The sequence below is a fragment of the Siniperca chuatsi genome, linkage group LG15 (genome assembly GCF_020085105.1).
Source record: "Siniperca chuatsi isolate FFG_IHB_CAS linkage group LG15, ASM2008510v1, whole genome shotgun sequence".
Classification (NCBI taxonomy): domain Eukaryota; kingdom Metazoa; phylum Chordata; class Actinopteri; order Centrarchiformes; family Sinipercidae; genus Siniperca; species Siniperca chuatsi.
Genome location: NC_058056.1, coordinates 15,024,725 through 15,052,633, shown reverse-complemented (window position 1 = coordinate 15,052,633; position 27,909 = coordinate 15,024,725). Strand labels below are relative to the sequence as shown.

Genomic DNA, 27,909 nt, shown 5'->3' with positions numbered 1-27,909 from the left:
CATGATGCGTCAACATAAAAAAGCGGATGATGCTGTTATGTAAAAACACGCTGAAGTGAGCCGTAGTTTGCAGGAGCTTGCTGAATGCTTAGCACGCCTCGCTTCGTCCTTTAAACCAGTATTGTGGTTTAAAGTGTACCGACCGGGGGTTTTTACGCGGAGCAGCGCAGTTTGGAGTCAGAAAGAAAAAAAAAAAAAAGGAAGACAAGGTTTCAGCCGATCAACTCAACATGAGTCGCCCTCCACTCTGTTTTCCTCCTTCACTTGCGGGAAGCGTACACCTGACGCATCACTCTCTCGCCCTGTGGAAGTGATATTCCTTTTTAAAGTCGTCTCTTCTGAGTTATTTTCTAGTCTACAAAGCGGTAAGAAACTGCCTTCAACTCTTATCGCCTCTCGAGCAAAACTGAAAGTGTCAGGCAGGACAAGACCGAGCGATGAGACAGCTCGCGGGTTGGGATACCGTGTCAGCTGGAGAGAGATAAACAGATCCTTCCCTTTTGGTGGTGAAACTTTTGTGGAGATCTATGTTACTTCTTTCTCCTCTTGTGCAGGTGGCACGGTCGTCTTTTATCGCGTAAACGGTGAGTAGATCCCCGGGCTGAGACTCCGGCTCGTGATCGCAGAAAATGTCACAAAAGCAGCTTCTGTTCGAGTCAAGTTTGAGGCTCGACTCTGCTGCGGAGTTTGCGTTTGTAGGTTTACTGACACAAAGTAAGGAGATGAAAAATGTTTTATGCAAAATAACTATTTCTTGTGGATCTATTGCCGAATGATTAGCCGATTCATCTATTAGGTAACTGGATACTTTACTCTAGTGTTTCCAGGCCTACTTAACACTTGTACTCCACCACTTCTCAGAGGGAAATATTGTCCGCTATATTTATTTGACTGCTATAGTTACTTTGCTGATTAAGATGTGAAAAACCTATAATGAGCATAAACTGCAAATTATAAAGCATTTTTATACAGTACATTTAACTACCCAAAAGTATATAAACTAGTTTAAATTAGCTCCCGGTCAAACAGATATAACATTAAAATGCTCCTGTATATATTAATGTGGATGTATATATACATAATGTAATAATAATCCAATAATAGAATGTATAATAATATAAAGCTGTCATGGGCCATTCTGCTTGCATAATGAGTACTTTTGAAACTTTAAGTACATTTAGCAGATAACACTTCTGTACTTCCAAGGGCCAGGAGACAGAGACAGTGGTTTTCTAGTGTCAGAACGAAGCAGTCTGTCTCTCTCAGATTGCAGGAACTTTGAACGTGATCAACGGAGGCACAGAGCTGATGTTATTTAGAGATGGATCACTTTTGAGGACATTCCAGCGTTTAAAGATAATGTTTCTGATCCTGTCTGGCGGAGGAGAATGCTCAGTGGAGATAGTGATGTTGTACGAAGAAGTGGTAGCTCTAGTTTTCTTAACTTACATGGAGTCCCTGTCTGTATGTAGGGCCCTCTGATAGGCCGAAGGAGATATATGATGTGGGGTAACCCCTTTGCTGGAAACGCTCTTTCATTTCAACAGCTTTTCACTGGAACTCAGTGTAAAGTCAGTGTGCTCCAGTCCCTTTTTTTTACTTGAAAGTTTGCTGTCCCAGAACTGAGAAGCACCTGATTCAGCTGCATACTGCTGGAAGATGTGCAGAGAAAACTGTTTCAACAAAACGTCTGTACTTTTATGTTTGACAGAATATTTTCACAATGTGGTTTTACTTAAGTAAAGGACCTGAATAATTCATCCACCTCTGTTGGTTGGACAAAACAAGCAATTTGAAGGGTTCAGCTTGGGCTCTGGGAACTTGTTACGGACATTTTTCACTTTTTCTGACATTTCATGGATGACATGATTAATTATATAATAAGGGAAATAATCATCAGATTAATCGCTAATGAAAATAATAGTGAGTTGCAGCCCTATTTGGTTAAAAAACCATCTCATTTGTGAAGAGTGGTCATCCTGCTGTAAAAGGCCATCGAAAAGTACAGGCTTTGACATGACAGCAGGGTTATAATGCATGACATACAAGTTGCCTAGTGAGTTCTTCAGTATAATGGTGTTTGTAAAGCCTCTTGTGGACAGAAAAGCCTGACAATGGAGCTTCAGTTCTGGAGGTTGTGGTAGATTTGCGTCTAGTCAGTTCTCCACAGCCTACTTTGCAGGCCTGTCATAACAGCATGTTGAATAGAGGTGCAGTGCCCACACGTGAGCCATAAAGCTGCACATCAATCCTGGACATAATCCCATTATTTCTGGAGAAGTATCCTGTTGTGGCCATAGAGAGAGGAGGAGGAGGAGGAGGAGGAGGAGGAGGAGGAGGGGAACGTGCCTCCTGTCACCCAAACACACAGTCCTCCCTGCTGTCCCAAATGAGACAAATGCTTCCTGCTCAGATACAAGCCTACATGTGCTCAGAAGAAAGGACAGTAGAGAAGAGAATAGAAATTAATAGAATAGGTGTTAGCAATGTAATTAAACAGAGAGAATTGTGGTTTATTGGTCATATTATTGCGTGGTTCATCTTGCAATTTAAATGCATAGAAATATATTGTAGTGCAGGAAAAGATTTTCTGAAAGTGAGGACAACATCCCACCCAGTGTGAACTACTTTATTGTTCATGAAGTTGCAATTGAAAAGTACACTGACACATTCCTTTTTTCACTTGTCATAGTCACACTGTTGTGGCCCACAGAGTGATGTTAAATATTATCTAACCGGAGCTCAGACAGCTCATTGGGCTTGATTTTTTTCAGATGCCATTCAGTACAATCTACCTCGAATCTCAAAGGTCCAAGCTGATGGTATTACTATTAGTAAAAATAAGTTATAGCCTGATGAAAAGTTGTAGTTGTAGGTTGTGCCTAATTGTTCAGGTCTCACTGCTAATCAAATTTTAAAGGATAATTCAGGTTTATTACAACTTGGGTCTTACTTTTGTAATAATGGCTATTAATCATTTCTATTGGTAATAATTACATTGTACTCACCAAGCTATCTGCCTGATTAGCCTGCGAGGGGGCCCAGAGGCAAACTGCTGGGCCTCTAATATATCCCCATTCCTCCCACATTGATTTAGGAATATGCAACGTACAAGTACAAAACTTAAGTAATCAAGGTAAGGGTGTAATTTTCATTGGGGATTCAAAAAATTTTTTTGCCCCCTTAAGTTTGCAGTTAGTTTATTTTCTTACTGAAAACTCTCTGAACATCATACAGTCCAGCTTCCATAATCAAGATGAGAGAAGAGAGGATGTAAAAAAAAACCCAGATTCGCTCATCTGAGTAGCCTTTAATTATTAATTTGCGCTGAGAGCAGCAACAAGCGTTGCTTTTAGTGCTTAGTGGACTTCTTTTGCCACTAGATTTACACATCACAAGGACCTTTCAAGATCAGGTAATGAAGCAGCACCCACCTTAACACCCTTATCATGTCATTTATTGTGTTTTAATAATGCATTTTTCTATAGAAATATTAATTAAAATGAGCCCAAACCAACTGAGCCCTGGAGCTTTAACCCTCAAGACAGACGTCTGCTATTCCCTGTAGATAATCCAGCTTTGGCTGAGTTCTGGAAATATGGCAACATTGCTAAAAAGAAGTCCAACAGGGCAAGAAACACCAACAGTCAGACAATACAAACACCCAGGTTAGTCGATCTTGTTTGGAAGAGAAAATAAGGCAAACAGCAAAATGATGACCCCAAACTGTCTGTTGTAAACGTGCGTCACAGTTTACAGACTGACTTTTCAGGTTCAACTTGGGCCTACTGTATTTACTTAGCTGTGCGTGAAAACAGATTTCCTGCAATTTAGGGTTATTACCGTCATTTCGGGGACACTCGCTTTTGGTTGTACCTCCAAATAACACGGTTTAGATCATCTAACTAACCTGTCAACCTCATTACCACCTGTCTGATTGTCTGACTGCGTTTTAGCGATGTTGGTGTGTTCCCAGATTTCAGCAGTTACTTTGCTGAGTACAATGTCCTAACCAATAGATATGATGGCCAGAACTATGAAAATAAGACCCAAGTTTAAATCTGAATTATGCTTTGTGGCTACCATATAATTTGCAGAACTTTGCACTTGCATGTTTTTAATGAGTTTTGCAGTTCTGGTTCTGGTTTGAATCTTGAGTGTCTCAGAATTAGCAAAGCTGTGCTGTAGCCTGTACTCCTCTAAAAGCCATTAGCCTGCCCCTCTCTCTCCCTCTCCCTCTCTCTCAGTCTCTCTTTCCCTGACTCACCCTGGCACAATGCCCGAGACACAGCTGTGAAAATTACAGGTCTGTTTCATGGAAACATAGAAGGAGAGGAGGCGGGGTTGGTGGGGAAGGAAGCAGAAAGAGAGCAGAGACCCACGACCCGGCTTCAGCTGTTGGCCGGCCCACAGCTGCAGTGGGTGTGGAGCTTTCGGAGCTGGGGTCTCACTCACTTCTCACACACACTGGGATTGTTTACATGGGGTGGGAGTGTGTGTGTGTGTGTGTGTTTTTTTTTTTTTTTGGGGGCATTAAACCCTGTTTGGCTGAGGCCGAACAGAACAGAAGCCCTCACTGTGACTGACAAACATCAGGCTCCTTTAGTGAAAAGCACATGGCACCAAGCGTCCTTCAGTTTGGCAGATGCTAAAAGCATGACTGAGGCCCTGGCAGGTGGGCAGGCGGGCGGCCGCCCCCCTCCTCGCTCCTTCCTCAGCTGGGTTGAAAATCCAGCGACAGGCCTCCTCCATCAGAGAGTCATTGTTCATGATGATGATGACAATCTCTCTCTGTCTCCATTCTCTGTGCTATCTCAATCCATCACTCTCTTGTCTTTTGACCCCCCTCTCCTCTTCCCTCTGTCGCTGTCTCTCACACATTCTCTCCTAATTTCTTTTCTCCCTTGTTCTCGCCTGCTCTCTCAGAAAGTCTGTGTCAAACATCTGTATCTGTGAGGTGCTGTCAAGCAAAGAAAAGCAGGAGGGTGAATGTGAAAAATTCCCCCGCTGATTTCTACTAGGTTTGACTTTCCTTTTTTTCGATGAGATGTGAGGTGTGAGATTCCCTCTCCAGTTTCCCCGCTCCTCTCTGGCGCTTTGTTTCGATCTTTTTTAATTCAGTCTTCATTGCTATCTCTCTCTATCTTTGCCCCCCCCGCCAGTCAGGCTGTCTGGCATCTTGCCCCGTCTCTTTGAAGAGGAACAGTAGAAGCAGATAATTACACTTCCTGTCCTGTATCTGCTCTGTAGTGCTGAACTGTCATCTCTACATCTGTAGGCTACATGCTGAAGCTGAGAAATAACAGCTTAATACCTGTTCTGATGTGTAGCAAACTTATGGTTTCCAACGTGCTTTTCTGTATTCCTGACATATTCTGTACTCAAGTTGTGTTGTGATTCTAAATATGTGCAGTTAAGCTGATTCCCTACTATCATGGTTACACAGGTATGCTAAGTCTACAAGATCCAGACAAAAATCCTAAAAAGTATAGTCTGTGCCTCATTATGTCATTATCATTTTTCACATGTAGTTGATTCATTTATCAGTTTGGTTTTTGTGCTAAATTCCCACAGATTTGATTTTCCTGTATTGTCTTCCTTCTAATAGAAATTATGATTTTTCAGTCTTTATTTTTCATAATTCTCTCTTCAGAAAGTGTCTTAACCCACACAAACAATACCTTGCGTGAATAAGTTGTTATTACACAGACAAACCAGTCATGTATCACATTGTTGTTATCAGTCATGCACGACACACTTCTCTTTCACACACACAAACAAACACACACACAAACACACACACACACACACACACACACACACACACACACTCTTTAGAAACCCTTGGTTAACACGCAGTATTCAGCCAGTTGCCAATGACAGGCTGCTGCAGTGGTTAGGGAGAAGGCCTCCTGAATGACTTCAGCTGATTACGTGTGTACTGTGTGAATCATCACATTGAAAACATATTACGCTTTAATGTCAAAAGATTGCTGTACCTGTACACCTCACTTCCTCTTCTGTGTTGTTAAATTGATAGTAAACACTTCATAAGCAGGTGTGATGCTGCCCAGTTACTTGCTTTTTTTAGGGCAGTGAGAGTGAAGAGGCAGACAGGAAATGGGGGGAGAGAGTGAGGGGCATGACATGCAAAAAAGGTCACTAGCTGCAATCGAACTGACAACGGTGCGTTTATATGGCATGCGCTGTAACCATTCAGCTACCATGGAATTCCTGCTGCTTATCTTTATATGACTAAATAGACCACAATCACAGGCGGTTAAGGGATTGGATGTTCATTACACCTTTGGTACATTAACACATCACTGCTGTGTGTAACCACAATCACATCACCAAGGATGGGTATTAACCTCTTGAACTCCACTGACCCACTCAAACACACATAGACAGATTGACAAATTGACCCTCACTATCACATCAGCCACTTTTAGTTTGCATGATAGCGACGACACCTTGGCCACTGACGGGCTATATGAGGTGACGTTTTGAGCAGAAAAAAACAGTTTTGGCACTTAAACCTGCAATTTTTGGCCACTTGTGGGCAGCGAAAATAAGTTGTGAACACAACATTGGCCACCTGATGAATGTAAGTCCAATATTTACTTTCTTTTAGCTCTGTTTTTGGTCTCTACCAAGTCCTGGGGGAAATATCAGGCTCTTTAGCTGCTAAATGCTCAACTATATTCACCAGCTACACTAACTGTGTCTGTCTGCTGTTTTGTGCTGAGTAGGTAGTGTACAGTGGGTTTTTAGAGCTTTTTTCAGAAAAAAACAGCTGCCTGCTACAGCTGAAAATTACGCTATGAAAGCAGTGAGAGTGAACCAGAACAGTAAAGTTGCGGCCGGACAGCTAAACAAGTAGCTGAAACTTGCTATGAAGCTCTGTAAAGCCGGAGCTTCAGGTGAGAATTCTCTGTAGGTTCATCTACAAGCAACTCTCGTTGCATTGTCACATTGTTTTAACATTATCATTTGAAACAATGTTGTTATAAAAATATAAATTATAGTGTTGTTGGAAAAATCACCTGTATTAACACTAATAAGATTTTGTCTACAGTGCAAACAAACAAATGTCTTTAAGGGGAAATGAAAGGGGAAAAATGTATGTTAAAGACTCATAAATGCTAAAACATAGTGTAGCAGTCGCACATGAATAGAACAGCCATAAAGTCAATGAACTGACTCAGTAATGTCACTTAGAAAGCAATATCTAGCTCATGTTTGCTAACATTAGCCACCATATGCTACTGGTCATACCAGACCAGGTAAGGCTGTAGCAGCAAATAATTTTATTTCTTATCAATTCATCTTTTCATTTGTAAAAGGAAGAATGTATTATTCCAAAAGTTACATGGTCTTGCTTTAAAGCGTTAATTGCAAATCTAAACAGTACTGTGCTCCATACATCTAACACATTTCAAATCACAGCACAGACTTCATGTTGTAGCTATTGACATTCTTTTTACATGTCAAAGGAAGAGTTTGCTTGTAACTCTTTTAATCAAGGAAATATTAAAAACATCTTTCAGTCCAGGAGCACACTGTGCATATTTTTGTAAACTTTTTGCACTGACGCTCTGGTAGCTCGAGGGCGGCTGGTCTGTAGCACAGTCTGAGCTCCAACTTTTCAGGCAAGCAGAGAAAGGGATCAAGAAAGTATTACTGTGTTATTTCACTCTCCCCGATGCTATCTCTCCACCTTCAGAATGAAAAATTCATCATCTTCAGTAAATATCTCCTGAGATGAGAGTTTCTGGGGCAAGATCTTGTTGAATGGAGGTACAAGTCCAGACATAGATCAGTTTGGAGATATTTGAGGTGAAAATGGTCTCTTTGCTCCTCTTTGAGTCGCAGTAACTGTCTGACAAAATGTTTTTATTTTATTGAATGCATTTCTCTGATATCTCAGGTATCATGACAGTTTCAAAGTGTTACTTCCCACATATTTTGCCTCCCACAGTGTTGATTTTTCATGGTTATTGATAATGTTTTTTTTATCACCTGTCTTTATTGGTAATTGCTAGATTGAAATTCTTTTTCTGAAAAGGAGCCCAGAACACAGAGAAAGACACAGTTTGGCTTGCTTCATATTACTTGGCATGTTAAAATTCAGATTTACACTGAATGCCTGGATACACTCACTGTTAGTGGGAAATGATCAAAACTCCTATAATGATCAAAGTATTGAAAACCATGCATGTTATACTAAAGGGAAATGTGCCTTTAAACAAGTCTTAAAAACACCAATAATCAATATTTTTAGTATTGCTAATAGTGTGTAAGTCTCTCGTAGCAATGAACCTACAGTTAATTTCCACCTGACTCTGCAGTTCCCTTCAGCTCTATGGAGCTTCACAGCATCTTTCAGCTCCTTGTTTTGGTTTTCTGGCCCGCAACGTTACTGTTTTGGTTCACTCTCATTGCTCCCATAGACTCATTTTCGGCTGTACACTTCCTGCCCAGCATCAGATATATCCCTTGGGAGTTGGTGGAGACCAAAAACAGAGCTAAAAGAGAGTGAATATTGGACTTACATTCACCAGGTAACCAGAATCTGTTATGGCAGGTTTAATGTTGGATGAAGTATTAAATATCTTGTAAGGGCTTGTGATAAGCACAAAATAAATGTCCTACTAAGCCACATGAAAGCTGTTTGATATCCATCCTCAATAGTATCTGCTAAATCACATTTCAGATATGCACTTGTAGTTTTCAGAGTTTGGACTGCATTGTGATTCAAAGTGACAAGTTTAAAAATGATTATTAGTCAAACGAAAAAACATGATGTACAGGTTAATATTTTATTATTTTTTCCAGATCTCATTTAGTTTTTTTGAGATTTTAATTAGTATGTGCTTTTCAGCAATCATTTAGATGCAAGATCTATGTCTGGATTGTCATCACCAGTATTGAGCGAGTGAGTGAGGGATTGAGTGCTTCCTGCATGTAGGAAGCATTTAGTCGTCCTGGTCGGTGCAATGTTGTCGTGCATCTCTGCTGTGAGTTTATTACAGTGCAGGTCAGCTCTCAGCAGTCTGTACTCCCTCAGCTTCCCCCCGGTGCTCAGGCCTCATTAACTCAACACACTCAGCTTGTTTACAGCTGTTAATTACACACTGCAAAGCTGATATTGATGAGGACAATCAGCATTTCTCCCAATTAAGCTCGATTCTGACTACATGCTAACTTGACAACATACAGTAGTGGCTTTCCAATCTCTTGTTGTTAAGAGACTGAACCTGCTGTTTTGTGCAGATATTGAAGTTTTCCTGTAACTGAACATCCACTGAGTGAGTCCAGGCAGCTGAGTACATCGCACTGTAACAGGCCGATGTTATCTCTGTTTCCTCAAGAAGTGGGGTAATAAGCGATGAGCGTCTCATCACTCATCATCATTATTAGATTCCACGTATCATTAAGAGAAGAGGATACAGTTAATGAGCCTAATTAAGAGATACATGCTTCTGTTCTCTGCTGTCATTAATCTGACAGAAATGAAATCACTGGAATACTCCTTTAGTAATATATATTATGGATGTACTACTCATTAGAGAGTTGATCTTATACTTAGTAATGTTAATGTTGCTGTATAGGGACTTTATACTCTATACATAGTGAGTTTACAATGATCTTATGTTATGTAATCTTTTTTATAGTGTTTAGTGCCTAGGGCTCCAACTAACGGTTATTTTCATTATTGATTAATCTACTAATTATTTTCTCAATGAGAAAATAGATATCTTATTTTGTCAAACAGACCAAACCCAAAGATATTCAGTTTAATATGAGTTAATATGAGCAGTGTGTTTTATACACAGTGAGTGTATAGTTGTCTTATAGTTTTACATGATTTCTATAATATTTCAGTATACATTCAGTAATGAGTTTAAAGTGACCTAGTTTTCTGGCATATGACAGTTGTAGTCAGGGATCTGTGTATTATTAGTATAGTATAGTTTACTGATGATTTTCCTTAATTTAGGCCTATCCTTATTTTCCTTATTAAGAGGAGAAGATACAGTAAATACATGCTTCTGTTCTCTGCTGTCATTAACCTGACAGAAATATTTATATTATGGATGTAATACTCATTAGAGAGTTGACAGTGATCTTAATGATGTTTATGTTGCTGGTACACTGTATAGGAATGTAGCAGAAATTTATAATAATAGTTTATTATAGTTGCTTTTACTAGTCATATTTTATAGTCTTTACAGTATTTCACTGTCGACTTTTTAAACATTCAGTGGTGAGTTCACAGTCATGTTTGGCACTATAATAGTCCCATAGGACCTATTTTTCCTAGTTTGTAGTCACATGTCTGTGTATTGGGCTACTATTACTTATGTCCCTTATGTTTTAAGCTTATTTTAGGGGCAAACAGGTAAACATTTATATCCTTCGCTGTTCTTCAGATGATCACTTCTTGCAGACCTTATTTTTATGAAGTGATCTCAGACTGGTGGAAGTTTGGTGATTTCCAGTGGGATGTTTTTGCTGTGGACTGGCTTAAAATAGAGCTATTCCTATAATAAAATGATAGGACATATTTCAGAATAAATAAATACACGTGCATATTTCTTACACAAGAGATAAAAAAATACCGTGAAGTGGGTTAAAAATCCCCACTGACGCACAGTTTAGTCCCTGCAGGAATATTACAGCTCCGTGATTTCGCGTTACAGAGGGATGTCCCGGTGCAACGGCGAATGTGAATGCAGGCAGCGCATGAATATTATCTCCAGCATGCCACTTCGGAAGTAGGTCACCGCTCACCGATTTGTTCACCATGTCTCCAGCTACTGTGGGCTGTTTGGTCCGCGGATCGCTCCCCAGGTCGAATGCCCGACCGAGTAGAAACTGACCATCAGAAACAAGACGGACGGAATATTTTTGATTTCCGACGGGACGCACAAGGTAATGATGAATCGCGGCGGTAATTCCCGTCACATTTGGAGATGATCGGATCGGTGTGTAGCCCTGCTTCTAACAACTCGGCTGTAACACGAGCCAATCAATGATATTGATATTAACTAGAGGCTGCGCTCCAAACCCCGGATTGATCGAGGATGTTCGGATGTTTTAGACTCGTTTCCCCGCTGAGGAGCTTTTTCACTTCTCATATCACAGCCTGCACTCCTGCTACGGCATGCTGTCAGATTAACACCGTCCACCACCATGGCCAACTACAAGCTCCAGTAGGCGAGTCTGCTTTTACACAGCCCGGTTACAATACATGCATAACGCTGCCCTTCGTTGCATTTTCTGCTTAATATAATCCAGATCTGTGAGTGGATGTGGGTGTGTTTGTTACTGCTGGTGCCTGAACCTGCATGGAGGTGAAGGGAGGTGTTGGTGTTGGTGGTGGAGGATGGTTGGTGTTAGTGGTGTTGGTGTAGGACTGCTGATTTTTCCTCCAGGAAAGTGGACTTGGTGATATCTGAAGCCTGCACACCAGCTTAGATTCCTGAGAGCTCCTTGCCTCAGGGCTTTTTCTCTCATGATGATAAGCTCTACACCATGTCCTTCTTTTCTGGACCAGTCTGTGTGACAGCCAGGCAGCACAGCCACCTCCTCCTCTATATGTAGCTACAGATGAAACTACAGTCAGTTAATAGCCTATGCCATCAGGAGGAGAGAGAGAGAGCGAGAGAGAGGGTGACATCCATGACACAAAATCATTTTTAAGTGGGTGGGTTCTTCTGTTAAAATAACCCTGTGTAATTTTCAGAAGTAGAAATATGTCTTTTTATGATTCTTCTGAATCAGTGGTTTCCAATCTGGGGGTCACAAGATAATTAAAGGGGATTAGAGAGAGAAGCAGATTTCTGGTACGCAAAATTATAATTTTTTCTAACTTTTCTCTAATTTTGGCTTGTCTCTTGTAAAATACTGGAAGAGGTGAATCTGAGGGGTCACAGGATGATTAACAGGCCACAAAGTCATGTTCATTTTTTCTGACTTGTTTCTAATGATTCCCTTTTTCTCTTTGAAATGCTGGATACTTTCGCCTTTTCAGGCCTTTAAAAATCCTTCAAATGAACCAGACCTTGATGGAAAAATCCCTCTTTAGTTAACCTGCTCACAACTCATGTGCACACCGAGGTCATGACCTGCGATGAGGGGACAAGTGGACATCACAAGCTAAAAAGGTTGGCAAACACTGATCTAAATAACTGGTTCCCAAACCTTTTTGGCTCGTGTCCCCTTAAAACAAAGCAATGCTTTCTTGTGACCCCTCATCACAGGTTTAATTTGCCTAAGATTTTCCCCTCTCACATTGTTTCATTTGAACACCTTTAAGAGGCCTGAAAATGTGAAACTCTCCAGTATTTCAGTTATTGGAGAAAAGTCTGAAAAATAAACAGATGAATGTATCCCATTAATCATTTTGTGACACCTCAGATTCATCTCTTAAACCTGTGACCCCTCTAAATAACATAATTAAGCTTCAGAGATGTTACTTTTTACCTTTTCTTTAACACACCTGTAAGTGTTCCAATCCACTTTTTGAGTTTTACCATATGTTTCCAAAAGTAATGAGAAAAAGGATGTATTCAACCAATAATCAGTGGTTAATATATACATTTTTAAACTTAAAGTTGAAGGCAAAATCATCCACAGTGCTCACATAACGAGGGCAACATGTAGTGGGTAATCAGTAAAAATACAAGAAATGGTTATAAAATGAAGGAACTATAAAAAAAAGATATACAAATAGACATATGTTGGACAATTACCAATCGGGATTTTCAAAGTTTATATTCAATCAAAAACAATCTGAAACAAATGTTGAGGCTTTCAGGAACCTGTGTGTGCATGTGTGTGGGTGCGTGCAGCTATTGGTGTTGTTGCTCTGCAGGCTGAGTGTGCAAAGTGCCTCTAAAATGGCAACCTGTTATAAGTTTCTTAACATCATGAAAAAGCAAGTACATATTAGACCACAGTATTCATTTTAACCTAAAAATCTACAGTTTTATATGTTGGTCTAGGTGGGGAAAATAATGATGGTCTTCAATGAGCTCCTGTCCTTCCACTGTGCACGCTTGTCTTATTCAAATGAAGCAACTTGATTTGATATCCACAGACAGAAACTCAATGTGAGGCTCCCTCTGTCCCCTTGTTATCTGGAAATTAAATTTCTCTCTCATGGATTGCATTTCACGGTTCACAGAGTCATTTGGCAATAAGGGCAGACTGAGCTATGAGATGTTTTGAAAATGTCCAGCCAGATAGTTGTGTCCACTCCAGAGTGGGTTTGCATTTGAGGTGCGACTCAACCCTGGGAATGTTCTCAGTCATTATAAAATCACATAAACTGCTGCAATAGATCACAGCTTATAAGAGTCACAAGGTATGTTCAGGTTTAAGTGTAGAAGCGGATTTGAATATTGTTGGTGACAGACAGAAAAAAATGCTTGAGAAACAGAATAAAACTCCTCACACTGTCTGCTCCTTGTAATGAAAGCAAACTAAGTTTTAGTTTTCCAACGCTTCATTAGGTGTTACATGAGTGCTACACTTAACTTAACTTGACAGTACTCATTATTGCACTATTACTTATTACTTATATTATTACATTGTATTATTATACCATGCATACTTATCAACCTCTAAATCCACTTTTGTACTTACACTTATTTAGCTTTTATACTTATATCCACTTTATATATTTTGATTTGCTTAGTACTTCTATTCCTGTGTGCATTGACATGATAGTGAGAAGCTGTAACAAAAGAGTTTCCCCTTGGGGATCAATATCAAAAGTATTTCTGATTCTGATTCTGATAGCAAGTTGTCAAAGGAAAAAATAGCAGATTTGGTGATGAGATAAAGTTGTTTAAATACTCAAGTGTATAAAATAAGCTGTTGATTAAATTAAGTGCAGTGCAGAAACTGATTTTTAGCATTTCTTAGAATTTGCATGCATTTTTGAGTCATATCCTGTCACCATTCTCGTTTTGACGCATATAACTTATAACCTCCAATGGTTGAAGAATTCCACTTTTATGACCAGTATCATACTGTAGGGATAGAACAGAAAATGACATATTGGCAAACAGGTGTTTGGAAAAGCAACAACATGATTTAGCTGTGTGTATTATAAGCAAAAACAACTTATGGTGTAGTGTAAAAAGATTTTAGGCATGCGCACACACACTCACACACACGCACACACGCACACACACATTGCCCCTCCAGAGTCCTTTAGAGCCTAGTTGCAACTATAAGTGGGTCGTTTTAAAAACAGGACAAAAGGCACAAAAATTACATTTAAACTTGATGAAACTTTGATACATAGAAAGAAAGCATCAGAAGAGCATAAACATAATTTACAATTGGCATATAAGAGTGTCTCATATTGCAATCAACTTCAGTCAGTTATTGTCAGTACTGGAGATATTGCAGGGAATAATTTTTTCCCTGTCCAATATGGACACATGTAGATCTGAGTATGATTGCAGACTCTGATCCAACTGCATGTAAAAACATGCAGTTGGGATTTTATTTGTGAGGTGATGCATTTTTATTCAAAATAAAATGAAAGATATTGCTATTCTGTCACTTGTTGATGAGGTCTCCATGCTCTCTTCCAATAAAGGTCTGCACCAATGGATCAGATAAAAAATCCCAACTTTTTCTCTCATATTAACTTTCATGTATACTGTTTACATCATTCATGTAGTGCTCAAACAGTTAGTAGATTATTGGATTAGTTGACCAACAGAATATTAATCGGCAACATTTTCAAAATCGATTTTTGTAGAAATTTTAATTTCTTTAAGCACAAATCCCCAAAAATCTCTATTTCCAGCTTCTCCAGTGTGAGTATTTGCAGCTGTAGAAAGGTAAATATACCAACCTGAGCATATACAAATGTGCCATCTTAAGTAGCAGCTAGTTAAAAAGTCTCCCTAATTGTTCCTAATCATATTTGTGTCAAGTATTAATGGAAACTGAGATTTGGACTTAATCATTTCTTAGAGTGTTATTGTGAAAGCTCAATTTTTTCTGGCTGAAAAATCACTTAATATAAAAAAAGCCCATGTTGACTCAGTTCTTGGAGGTCAAGTGACATAATTGTGTTTCAGGGCTGCAGCAGGAAGGATGATCCATCTCTTTATGCTGCACACAGAAGTGCCATTGCATAAAGGTCACTGGCAGTTGAATCTTCAGGAACTTTAAAGGTTTTTCCTAAGTGAGGTGTTTTTTGTGTTGAGAGACCAGGAAGACTTGTCTTCTACTATAAAGTTGCTGGAGATGCTTTGATGTACTATGTAACAGCCTGTTGACATGGAAACTGAGGAGGCTATTGTGTGACGAGTGTTTCTGCCGCCAGTTTTGGTGAAATAAGGATAAATTCATGAGTCATTTGATCATACCGTTTGTTTTTGTGTGTCCAAATGTTGAAGAATTTATTCCTTATTTCATACCACGCAGTGATTCAAAGAATTCACTGACTCTTTGACTTTGAAGATTTAAATATGTAGTCCTTCAAGGTGAAACAATCTGTGCAGTCTTTTTATGTTTAATCTAATTACCTACTCTTTGGTAAACCATAGTACCACTTACAGGGATCAGCTACAGGCTATAGCTATGGCTAAAATTAAATCGGTGTGGCATTGTAAATTACAGATCCAAATCACTTCTAAAAGCATCCATCATATCAAACATTGAATGCATCACCCTAAATTCCTCATCTGTTTCTGCTTGGTGCTTCTGTGTTTTAGCAGTGAGTGGGTGAATGCTTGTAATGTTGGGCTCCTAGTGGATTGTGTGAGTCATTAATGTGCTTCAACATGGGTTCAAGGAGCTGAAAATGGTCGTTATTGATGCAAAGGACAAAAAGGCAATAGTTTTTTTAATTTGGCTGCAATCCTTAATAAAAACATGCAGCACAATTAATTAATATATTATGATCTAAGTGTAAAACGAGCAAATTTGAAACTAAAATATAACAAATAGAAAAGACATACATACATATAGCCCCAGGCTTAAACATAACACAATATAATGTGCTCATTATCTCAGTTTCTCCTCCATCCTGTGTGTGCAGTGTGTTTGCATATTAGGGAGAAAGGTTGTCTAAGTGGTCATATTCTCTGGGGAACTAGAAATCGACAGCAAACTAAGTATAACCGGTTGTTAAATAATGCATCAAAAGATCCTGTCTGTTACATTAAGTCCCTCAGATTCTACAAGAGTGAAGTCTATGTGTGGCTTAGGCTTTAAAGTTAAATGTCTGATCTGTGTGTCTCCACAGAGTGTGTGGACACAGGTGATGATCCATGATGATGCTCACTGAAGGGTCTCTCTGAACTGAAACCCACTATCGTAGGACCCTGTGGATGAGAAGGAGGTGGTGGATCTGCTCTTGGACGCTGAAACCATGGTGAAAGCTCAGCGGAGCCAGCCTGTGAAATGCGGGATTCCCCAGAAGGAGAAGGGAAGCAAGGAAAAGGGAGGTGGTGTGAAAAAAGGGAAAGAGAGAAAGATCGAGTTGAGAGGAAAGAAAAAGAAGGATAAGAAAGAGTCACATCGACATAGAAAGAAGACACTGGCAGTGGGTGATGGAGATGCCCTGGACTGTTGCGTCCTGCTCACCCGCCTGGAGGAGAAAGGAGTTGCAGGTAAAAAAAATGCATCAAAAACTGGGAAACAAAAGAGTGTTAAAGTCAAAAAGAAGCTGCACTTCAGCTCCATTCAAAGACGGACCAAATCTGGAATTAAGAAAACTTCCACAGCCAATCAGAAAGCACTGGAACCAAAAATCAACCAATCTGACGCCTCACTCAAGTTGCCTGCACCTGTCCTTGAGCCCCGCAGGCGGAGAATGGCTTCCCTCAATGCTGAGGCTGTCAACAGCTTGCTGCTCTACAAAGACAATTCTCTCACGTCAAATCTCACAAAGAAACGGCAGCCTTCTAATGAAGATCCAGCTAAAGATAGTCTCACTAAAACTGAACATAGAGGTTGTAAAACCAAAAAGGTTCCTCCGGGAGGGAAAGCAGACCCAAAAGAAAGACCTAAAAAACAGAGGCGGTCAGCAGCGGAGGCTCAGAACATTGACTGGTTGGCTTTGTTTGCACCAACGCCTCGCCGTCAGGCCGGCCTCACTGCTGCAACGCTGCTCAAACTCACCAGTGCCACGTACGGAACCAAACGGCAGAAGAAGACGGACCCCAAGCCGGGGAGTGGAAGTGAAGCAGCAGCTACGACTCAGAATGAGATTAGTGGTAAACCAGTGTGTGGAAGAAAAACACATCCCAAATGTGAGGACCAACTAAAGCACAGAAAACAGGGTACAGAGGATCCAGTTCATTCCCAGCAGGGCTCTGCCATCCAGGGTTGCTGTAGTTTGTGCAAAAGCGAGGCTTCAGATCCAGAGTGGAAGGGCACCACAGGAGGACAGGAGTGTCTCAAACATGCACTCCATTGTGGCTCTTCGCTGGGATTTTCCTTGAAAACAATCAAAGAGGAGCAGGTGGAGACCGAAGTGTCTTCCTGCTACTGCTGCTCCCAGGAGAGGTGTGTCGAGTACTGTCACAGACTGGCCCTCTTCCTGGAGGACAAGACCTTCAAGGAACCAGACGATGGCTCGCTGTCCGAGGTGTTCCACCACCACCATCACCACCACCATCATCATCACCACCATCTTCAGTCCGCCCACTCCGTAGCCCACCCAGCGGCCATAACCATCAGCCCGCACACGTACACCTGTTTCCCTGGCTACTACGTCCACTTTAGCCACCCGGACACCTCCCCCTCTCCCATATCACCCCTCGCTTTATGCCCAAGGCGCGGCAAGAGACCCAAGCTGCTCCCCAGCACTGATCCGCAGCCCTCAGGGATTACCCATCCAGTGTACTGCTGCACCTCAGTGGAGGCGTGCTACGGAGAGCCCTGCAGGATCAACAGCTACTCTTCCTATACTAGTATGATTCCAGCCATGGCCAGAGGAGGGTGCTCCTTAAGCCCCACAGACTGCACCAAATGTAACCACAGCATCAAAAGAGGTGAGCAGACAGAAGATTGGCATTACAAGGTTTACTTTTTGTCAACCTCCAGCAGTGTCAGAATTGTTTTTGAAGACTTCAGCAAAATGAGTTAAAGGTCCAGTGTGTATGATTTAGTGGCATCTAGCAGTGAAATTGCAGTTTGCAACCATTTGAATACAGCTCACCTCACCCTCCCATTCCAAGCGTGTAAAAAACGCTAAGGTAATGAAAACACAATGATTGTAATGATTCTTATTTTCAGGTGATTATACACTAATGAAAACATACTTATGAATATTATATTTCTGCCAACAGCTCCTTCTAAATGTTACACACTGGACCTTATGCACAGGTATCTGTCTTGGTAGCACTTATGTAACAACACTGACAACTTCCTCAAGTGACTCAGATGTAAGGCAATGAGGGAAAGGTGTGCAGATATTCTAGTAGAAAAAGATGTTATTTGGTAGTAAAAACAGTGTACAAACAGTTATGTTAGACTCTGAAGACCAGGGTTAATAGAGGGCTGATTAAAAGGCTACTCCAGCGATTTAGTGTTGCACTTCCACAAAGGTGGGAGGGTTGCAAAAGTGGTCAAAATTGAAGCAGCAGAGGCAGAGATATCCTGATTTTTAGTCACTGTTATAGGTCAAGTTCCAAAAATGCGGGATCCTACATTTCCCATAATGTAACGCAATAGCATCTTTTGTTCCCTGGTAAATGCCCATCTTTGAAACAAATAAATGTGTAGTTTTCAAGCTTTGATAACCCTGATGACATTATCAGGGTTATTTTTCTCAGACTTTAGAGCTACCTGCATTAAAATTAAACAACTATTTCCACAGGCTGAGTGGCACACCCCATGACAAGGAAACTGAACTTGTCTTGAAATGTGTAAAATCATTTGCCCCTTTAAGTAAGACAGTAAGATTTCCTAATAAGTTTAAGTATTAAACATTCATGAGCACACTATAGTTATCCTATTTTGTATGCAGTGTCCCCCCTTAATCCGGCAGCCAAAGCAGTACAATGTGCTGAGAATAGCTATTATGTCAGGCATTTTTAATCTCCCATTTTGGAATGTCAGTTGAGTGGGAAGTAACAACAAAATATCAGATAAAGGGCAAGACCTCTTTTGTCCAAGTTTGAATACAAGCAGCCAGACAGTGAATACAAGGCCTGTGCAGCTGAAATCTAATGAGCTGATTGTATGAGCTTGAGTGTCAGCAGTTAGTTACTTCGTTCAAGTCAGATATGTGAACCAGAACAGGAAAAGTCTTTGCGATGTCTGCGGTGTAACACACAAACTGTTTGTGTATACGTGAGTGTCTGTGTGCCTGCCTGAATGTGTGGGTGTATGGTTAAAAACACCTAAACGTGACCTCAAAAAAACACTAACTGCACATGAACACACACCAGTGTACTGCTGCACCTCAGCTGCACTCTCTCCCTCTTTCTGTGGTCTCCAGCAGCCAAATCCAGGTCAGGTTATGAGGGTTGGGACTCTTGTCAAAAGTGGTTTTTACAAATAGGCCTTTTTCATGGAGGATATTCTGACATGTCACTGTAGGAAAAACACAGGTGTAAATAATACAATTAATGATGGCTGAATTCCATTTAGTTGCTTATCCTGGTATTGTGCATGCTGGCTCACTGTCACACTGTCATGGCTTAGGAGGACACTTGACTAGAACAGAGCCAGCATTAATGTTATTAGTAACACCTGTGCTTTTCCTGCTATGACAAGTCAAAACGTCTGATGGTGAAATGGCCTATGGTCCACCCACACAGGTGTTGCCACTTTTCTGCCTGATTAGACCTCTTCTCAGTACTGAATAGGTGTGAACAGGTCAGGTTTGACACCTCCCTCGCTCTCCTGTTCATTTTGTTGCACTTGTGGGGGCAAAACAACTTATATCTTATTGGTACATGGACTATAGTGACTGCATGTCCCAGCAAGGCTCCACACAACATCCACCTGAGCAGAGGTCTAATTAGCCAGTATGAGTGAAAACACCTGTGTGGGTATGCAGCTGAAATAAAATAATTAAATCATTATGTAGTAATGTGTCTATGCAGTGGTGGCAGAAGTATTCAGAACCTTTACTTAAAGTGACACTACATTACAGAAGAAATAGCACGTTCTTCCTTTTACAAATGAAAAGATTAGTTTAAAAGCAATCAAACACACCCTTGTTAATTCAACACAACCAGTGGCTTTGCTGTAACAGCTTTACTTGGTCTGGTATGACCAGTAGCTCATGGTGGTTAATATTAGATAATGTTTGCAAAACTTTAGATAATATTGCTGTGCAACTGACATTACACAGTCAGTTAACAGACTTCACAACTCTTTTGTACTTGTGGTACTGTTATGCTTATTTAGGCATTTACCAGTATAGTGTAATCACCACTTTTGGCCACAGTTGGCCACTGCTGAGTAAACGTTACAGTCTTGCTTGAAGTAAAAGTTGCAACACCTCAGTTTAAAAAGGATTGTAACCAGGGAGCTGAGAGTACACACTAAAATAAACTGATCATTAATTCACTTTAATGTCATCACCACAACTATGTCATGGGAGTGTACACAACCTGTTATTTCACACAGTTAGCATTAGTATGTTTCACTGTTAGCTTTATGGGGATGTCTATTGTGTCTCGTGTGTGTGTGTGTGTGTGTGTGTGTGTGTGTGTGTGTGAGGGGCTGCTCTATTGAAGGCTATAATTGACCTTAATTGAGGCTCTGTTTGTTTTTTTCTGCTGCTTCAGCGGAACTAATAACAACTGAGTGTCATTCATGTCTTTATTATTCAACCTTGTTAAAGGTTGTTGATCACTGTAGCTGCTCCTTAAAGGACTGTGTAAGCATTTCACTCTACTTGATTATCTTGCCTTTTCTATTCCTCCCTCAGATGACTACCCATCAACCCTCAATGATCATCACAGTTCCTCCTCCATCCCCATCTGTCCCAGCCCCAGAATCCTCACTGGCTGCCCCATTCCCACTGTGCCTCCAGCCGGCCAATCAGTGCCCCACATTCAGACTCCGCTTTCCGACCCCAGCCAACCGCAGCCACCGCTGCAGGTGGCGAAGGAGTGTCCGCAGAGTGCCAAGTCGCCCAGCGGGTCGAGGTCTGGCGCGCGTGGCACCGGCAGCATCAGCTCGGCTGTCTGCCCTCTCAACAGGGACAAGAAACAGAAGCTCGCCTCTGCCAACATCGGAGGGCGAACGGTTGCAGAGAAGCCGAAGAACGGCCGCCAAAAAACCACCAACGGCTGGCAGCCAGTTGGCCTGCCCTTTCAGAAAGAGGTTTTCTCAGTGGTATGTAGAGAAAGTCATGCTGGTGCTTTGTGACGCAGCCATGATGGTGCCGCTTGTAATTAAATATGGTGTAATTTAACTTGACGCATCATTGTCACATTAGGGCTTATTCAGAGTTACATCCAAACACCTGACTGTCAACATTTCTGTTGAGACACATAAGTCATTCAATACGAAACACATCCTGTTTACTCCAAACACAGTCCCTCACAGCTTATCAGTTTCTAGCTGCTTGAGGAGTCAGTATTTCCTGCTGCCTGTGTTCCCAGGGAGAGGAGGCTCTGGTGCTGAGGAAGTGTTTTGAGGGAGTCCAGAGGGACGGGGAGCTGATTCGGGTCAGAGACACTGTTCTGCTGAAATCTGGACCTAGGAAGAAGTCTCTGCCTTACGTGGCCAAGATCTCATCTCTGTGGGAAGAGCCAGAGTCAGGTAGGACACAGTGTTTACTTTTAAGCGCAAGAGAAGCTGAATTAATGCAGTAATAACTGGCTCCAGAACTGAAGTAAACTGTGTTTGTTTTATTTTCTTCAGGAGAGCTGATGATGAGTTTGTTTTGGTACTACCGCCCAGAACACACACAGGGGGGACGCAACCCCAGTATACATTGTGAGGTGAGAAGCAAATCCTTTTATACCATGGTCATTATGGAAAATACTGGTTTCTGAGTTGTCGGCAGGTGTTTCATATTCATCATGGCCACCTGAAACATAGCTTCAGTTAACCGTGTGCAAATAGTTTCTAAATCAGTGTGCAAGGGATATTAAACTTCATGTAAGCATGGCTAGAATATTTATGCTTCATGCCACGTTAGCTTTTAAGTCTCTCAGGTGAGTTAAACTGATTTTTAAGACTGGCAGACAATTTAAATGATGAGGCTGATGATATTCTATATTTCTCTTTTTATCAACAAATCCCATAAAAAGTCCAAAACCAATAATGAATTGATCCCACTCACAAGTTTTTTCTGTGTATACAAAGCCTCATTCCTCTGTGTCATTAACCTCCATTGTTGTCCAAAAATTATTTTAAGAACACAACAAAGAGCTGGTCTGGGTGACATGTCCCTTCATTATCATAAACATGGCCCCTGTAGTGTATTTTGAGTCAATCCCACACACACCATCCTGCTGCCGTAGTACTCTCTACTAGAGCACCAAAAATCTATTAATCCACGGCCAAAAGTAATCCCCAACAAATGCCCTATTTACACTATTTATCAATCAAACTTAAGTTCCTAGCTTGCTAAATAACTTATTTCTCTTTTTCAAAATGAAACTATATATTTAAGACTTAAGGCATTGTTTTGGACTTTTTATGAGATTTGGTGACAACAAGAAACCAACAACATTGTCCTTTAAACACAGTGTCCCTTTTCTGTTGGTGGTATAAGCCCTGTCACACAGTCCAAGGTGCCACCATATAAGGAAATAATGGTCATGTATGTGTGTTTTCACTTGCTTAATTCCTCTCCACTAATAAAATACTTTAGTGTAGGATATGAGGATCAGTTTGCAACAGACTTAATGTGTTTTTAGCAATTACTCTTGAGCCTCTTCCCATTTAGTTTTGCCTTTCGTTTGTTCCGATTTGTACACAATGAGTTTGCATGAAAATGAAAACATTACAATTCAAGTGGAGACTTTTGAGATTTTGTGCTTAACTCAGTAACTGAAAATGTGTTTCAAAGAGATGGGTGTATGAACAAACACACATAAACAGGCAGACACACATATTGAGGAGCAGCTTCTGTTGTGCTTGCTTCCTGTTGTCAGTAATCTCCCAGAGGAACAAGTTGCACTTTATTAAATCTCCAGAAACAATAAACCACATGAAGTCTGTCATTTGTCGGCTGCACTAACAAACAACAAACACATCATGGCAGCAGTATGAGAACAGTAACAGGGCTTCGGCTCAGAGGAAGAAGTGAAACATCTTTCTCCTGTGGCTCTGTCTTTACATCTGGAAGGTGAGGCAGGGAGAAATGAAGTAGACAGATATTGTCTTTTAAAGTCCCTGTTTACATATGCAGACTGTGAAGGCTTAAGGGGATCAAAAGTTTAATTTTGAGTCTTTGTGGATGACGGGTTTTTTTTTAGTTTGGAGCCAACACATGACTAAAACACAACTTTCTTTTCTACAGAATGAGATCTTTGCATCTCGTCACCAGGATGTGAACAGTGTGGCCTGTATTGAAGACAAATGCTATGTCCTAACATTGGCACAGTATTGTCGGTAAGAAAGAAAGCATTTTTCTCTGCTGAGAAAATTCTACAATGCTGGTTTTTGAAGCTTTTTCAAATACCCACTGGATTAACTTTTAAAAATGCGTAATGTTTAACATAAAAAGCAAGCAGGTTTTCTCAGTTCTCAGACAGTTTGAAGGTGATTGAGTTTGATGTCCTATATTTGTGTTTTTCCCAGATTTTGTGCCTTGGTAAAACGCCGTAGGGACGGCGTACGTGACATTTCCGCCTCCCTCGTGGTGCCACCCGTTGTTGGCAACGCCATGCCCACCCACCACTGTGTGCCCGATGACGTCGACCCAGAGCTGGTGTTTTTCTGTCGACACGTCTATGACTTCCGCTACGGACGCCTCCTCAAGAACCTGCAGTAGCATCTGACACATAATGCTATTGGACGTGAGATAATGTTTCTTATCCTCCACAACTTTAATTAGCTACATACCTACCTGCTGCCTGTGTGAGAGGAACCGGAAGTTTTGGATGAAGGATTGAGAGATGATCTAATTTTGTTTTGAAATCTCTAGTGCATTTTTACATGCCACACATTTATTTAGTAAGAGTAATGGTCTGACATATTGTATAAGAGTTAATACGGCAGTGTAAATGGTCTTTATCATACATGGCTCTTTGGTGTTGTAGCAGCTGTGTGAAGAACCTCGAACGTACTCTGCTGTAGAAAACGCTACTGTAGCTATTAGAAATGTGACATTTGATAGATATGAAGAAAGGTTGATGCTACATACAAATTATTGTCTGCCTGACAGATATCAGACACACAATGTGTCTTAATGATACACCATAGCTAAAGAAAATCTGAGGCTTATCGTGCCGCATCAGCCGGAAGAGACGAGAAACAAAGATATTTCTGAGTGGCTGAAAATGTAATCACATTTGTCATTAGATTTCTCTGTAAGGCACTGCATACAGAAGTTTGACAGAAAAGCTCCAGTGTGAACATCTGCGTTCAAGATGTTTAAAGGAATAGTTAGATATTTTGGGGAATGTGCTTTTTCGCTTTCTTGCCAAAAGTTAGATGTGAAGATCGATACCTCTTTTACGTCTGTTCGTTAAATATGAAGCCACTGTTAGCAGCCAGTTAGCTTAGCTTAGCATAAAGACTGGAAACAGGGGGACAGCGGGGCTAGCTGTTTCCCTGGCTTTGGACAGAACCAGGCTAGCTGTTTCCCTTTGTTTCCAGTCTTTGTGCTAAACTGAGCTAACTGGCTGCTTGGTCCAGCTACATATTTACCGGACAAGCATGAGAGTGGTATTGATATTCTCATCTAAATCTTGGCAAGAAAGCATAAACAATTCTATTATTTAACATTTGCATTTTCATGTAATTGTGATTGACCTGTAGGTCTATGTGGTAAACTCTGAACACAGCTGTGAGGAAAGTTCTTGATCAGACGTTCACCTTTATTACCACTGATTAAGTACATGCACAGCAAACAGTGAAATGTGGGGTTCTTTGGCTACTTCTCTCGTGAGTTTCTGAGAGAATTGTAGGTTTTATGTTATACCTGTAACTCTGAAATTCACCTCAGTGGTGATTTTCACAATGTAGTACAGAACTGCACTCTACTAAGAAAGTGCAGTTCAGTTTATTTGAATTCGCAGTGTGAAGATATCCAATGAGCCGAGCATTAAGGGGATTTATGTTATGCCAATGCTGAGGAATATTTTACTTTCTCAAAGCTGTTTTCCAGAGGTGTGATTTGACTTCGGTGTCAGCTAACTGTATATTTGCATTTATATATCTGGATGAGTGTCTGTTCATGGCAGATGGCATCAGTTAGTCACCTATATTCTTGTTTGTTCACCGATGAGATGGTGAGTAATGTATTCAGTGTAGCATTTAGATCTGTGATTATGATTCATTCCTATGTTTGAGAGAAGATATGTATTTATTTCTGTACTGAGAAAATATAATTTATTTTCAAAAGATAATTTTAAAGAATAGAGTTTTAGATGAGTGGCTTTCCTGATTAGAAAGGAGGTTGAAGTTGTCTCTCCTCCTTAGCTGCACTGTCTAAGATGAAAAGTGTGTGAGTCATTTGCAATTGTATTTCTGTGATCGATTGAGCTTGCTTACCCAATACAAACCTATTAAATGTTGTGTTGAGATGTTGAAGTCCTCCAGGCAGATTTGAGGACACATTTGGAGTATTTGGAAGGATCTCAGATACAGTTTGAAGGACACCTGCTAACATGTGACCAGAGATGCTTAACCTGCAGGACCAAAATGTACCATGGACTCTCCCAGCGTCCTGTCATTCTCCTATCACCTCTCCTCTGATGATAAAGCTTTGCCTCTTCACCTTTAAATGCCGAATGCTACAATGATTTAAACTTACCTTACCATTAGCCTGTGCCCTTGATCTTGCTGCCTTAGAGAACATTCCCAGCCTTTCATCTAGAAATGTGTACCGATATCAGCCTGGGGTAATGAAGCTTTTTAGTGTGCTTATCTTGATTCCTATATGCTTGAGATGCATCTCAGGTCCATCGCATTCATGTGATCCTGTGTGATCTGAAAGGCTAAACTGATCCTTGATCAACACTTTTATTTCGACAAAAGTCTGCTCAAGTTTGATTCAAATTCAAAGTGATCTTTAGTATCAAACACCTAACACTCAGCATTTTCGTAAATATTCTTTTTCACTTTCTTGTTTAGAGTTAAATGAGAAGATTGATACCACTCATACCTGTATGCTAAATACAGCATAAATGTTAAATGTTAGCATAAAGACTGCAGGAGGAAACAGCTAGCCTGGCTCTGTTGGAAAAGGCAACAAACTCCAGCTACCAGCACCTCACTGATTAACGTTGTCTGTAAAAATCATGTAAAAATGACAATTTGCTGATAGCTGGTTCTCCCTGTTTCCAGTCGTTATGCTAAGCTAAGCTACCTGTCTGTAGGCTGTAGCTTCATATTTAGCATACAGATATGTGTGTATGTGGTATTGATTTTCTCAACTCTCGACAAGAAAGTGATAAGCGTATTTCTCAAAATATTGAACCATTGCTTAAAGTTTGTAGATTTGTGCTTGTCAAGGAACAGCAGCTACAGTCAGCTTAAATTCTGTCAGTTGCAATGAAGTTCAGACGTTACAGGTTTTCATGGTGGACAAAAAGTCAAATCAAAATGTCCACAGAAACTTTTCTAAACCCCTTCTTCATCATAATCCACCTCTCAACTGTCCGTCTGTATGCTCATTATGTTACAAACAATCACATTTTGCCAAAATACAGCTAAAGACACAGCTTCCTGGCAGAGCTTCAAGGAGGTTGATAGCACAGCATGGAGGTGGTGTACTTTGTATCTGACATGTTTTAAGCTGACCAATAGCGCTGTTGTACAAACTACTTACAGCCACCTTACAAACACAGGGTGAGTATGTGATAGTCAAAAGATAGATTTTGGGTGGAGTATCACTTGAAAATGCCCACATCCTGCCTACTTCTGCTTTACCCCCTGTACAAAGGGTGGGGTTCATTTTGTGTGTTAATTTACAAAAATATAATTCACTATAATTAATTAATGGGTTGATATTTGACTTTAAAACAAGCCTCGGATGAATATTTTCAAATTGGTTAATTCAGGCTAAAATAGAAAGAGTAGACCCTGCCGTTTCACTCTGCCTTTCTCAGTAAACCAAAGGTTATCAGTCTATATCAAAACTTTCTCCACTGACTGAAACATTTTATTGAGTATTGATAGATGGTGGATGTACAGCAGCAAAGCCCACACAGCACAATACAACAAAACAGAATTGGGTAAACTACATTTGGTTTGATTTGGTTCTGCAATTTAAAATCCCCCCGGGTGTTCTGGATCAGAGTTAGAAACCACACACAGTACATATTACGGCCTTAGGAATCCCTCAGCAAACTAATTATGTTTAATCAAGATGTGTGATACTTATGTCTTAATTGGTCCACTGTGCCTGTTCCCATTAACCCGTATATATTCCAAGAGAGAAGGACGAGCAGTTACTGTTGTTTTTACCCACCTTCCAAATGCCTTTCATTTTTGTCAGATGACGCTGGTCTGAACTGAATCACCACAAAGAAATGTTTGCACCAAAAAGAGGAAGGGGGGAAGGTATTGACACATGAATTTAATTCATTTTCATCCACAGGTGTACAAAAACCTAAACTTTGGTTCTTCTGATGTGAATTTATGTTCATATTCTTTGCATGGCGTTTTGGAAATATCTTGGAAATATTAATCACAGCACAGATTATTTGTATGGTTTCAAATGGACCTCTGTAATATAAGAAAAATATTTAATTGTAATAAATAATATATGAGTTTGAA

At 40.5% G+C, this 27,909-nt stretch overlaps 1 protein-coding gene across 4 annotated transcripts; it reads left to right on the top strand.

Annotated features, from left to right (window-relative positions):
* bahd1 (bromo adjacent homology domain containing 1) lies at positions 1-27,909 on the top strand. 4 transcript variants are annotated; one of them, XM_044166034.1, is made up of 7 exons: positions 1-365; positions 16,286-18,038; positions 20,933-21,342; positions 21,612-21,771; positions 21,874-21,953; positions 23,483-23,574; positions 23,764-27,909. In XM_044166034.1, the coding sequence occupies exons 2-7, from the start codon at positions 16,412-16,414 to the stop codon at positions 23,954-23,956; spliced, it is 2,562 nt and encodes an 853-aa protein (XP_044021969.1). In that variant the 5' UTR covers positions 1-365; positions 16,286-16,411; the 3' UTR covers positions 23,957-27,909. The 4 variants fall into 4 exon arrangements, with proteins under 4 accessions (XP_044021969.1, XP_044021968.1, XP_044021971.1 ...); XM_044166033.1 differs by having other exon boundaries at positions 1-584; XM_044166036.1 differs by lacking the exon at positions 1-365 and adding an exon at positions 10,129-10,938.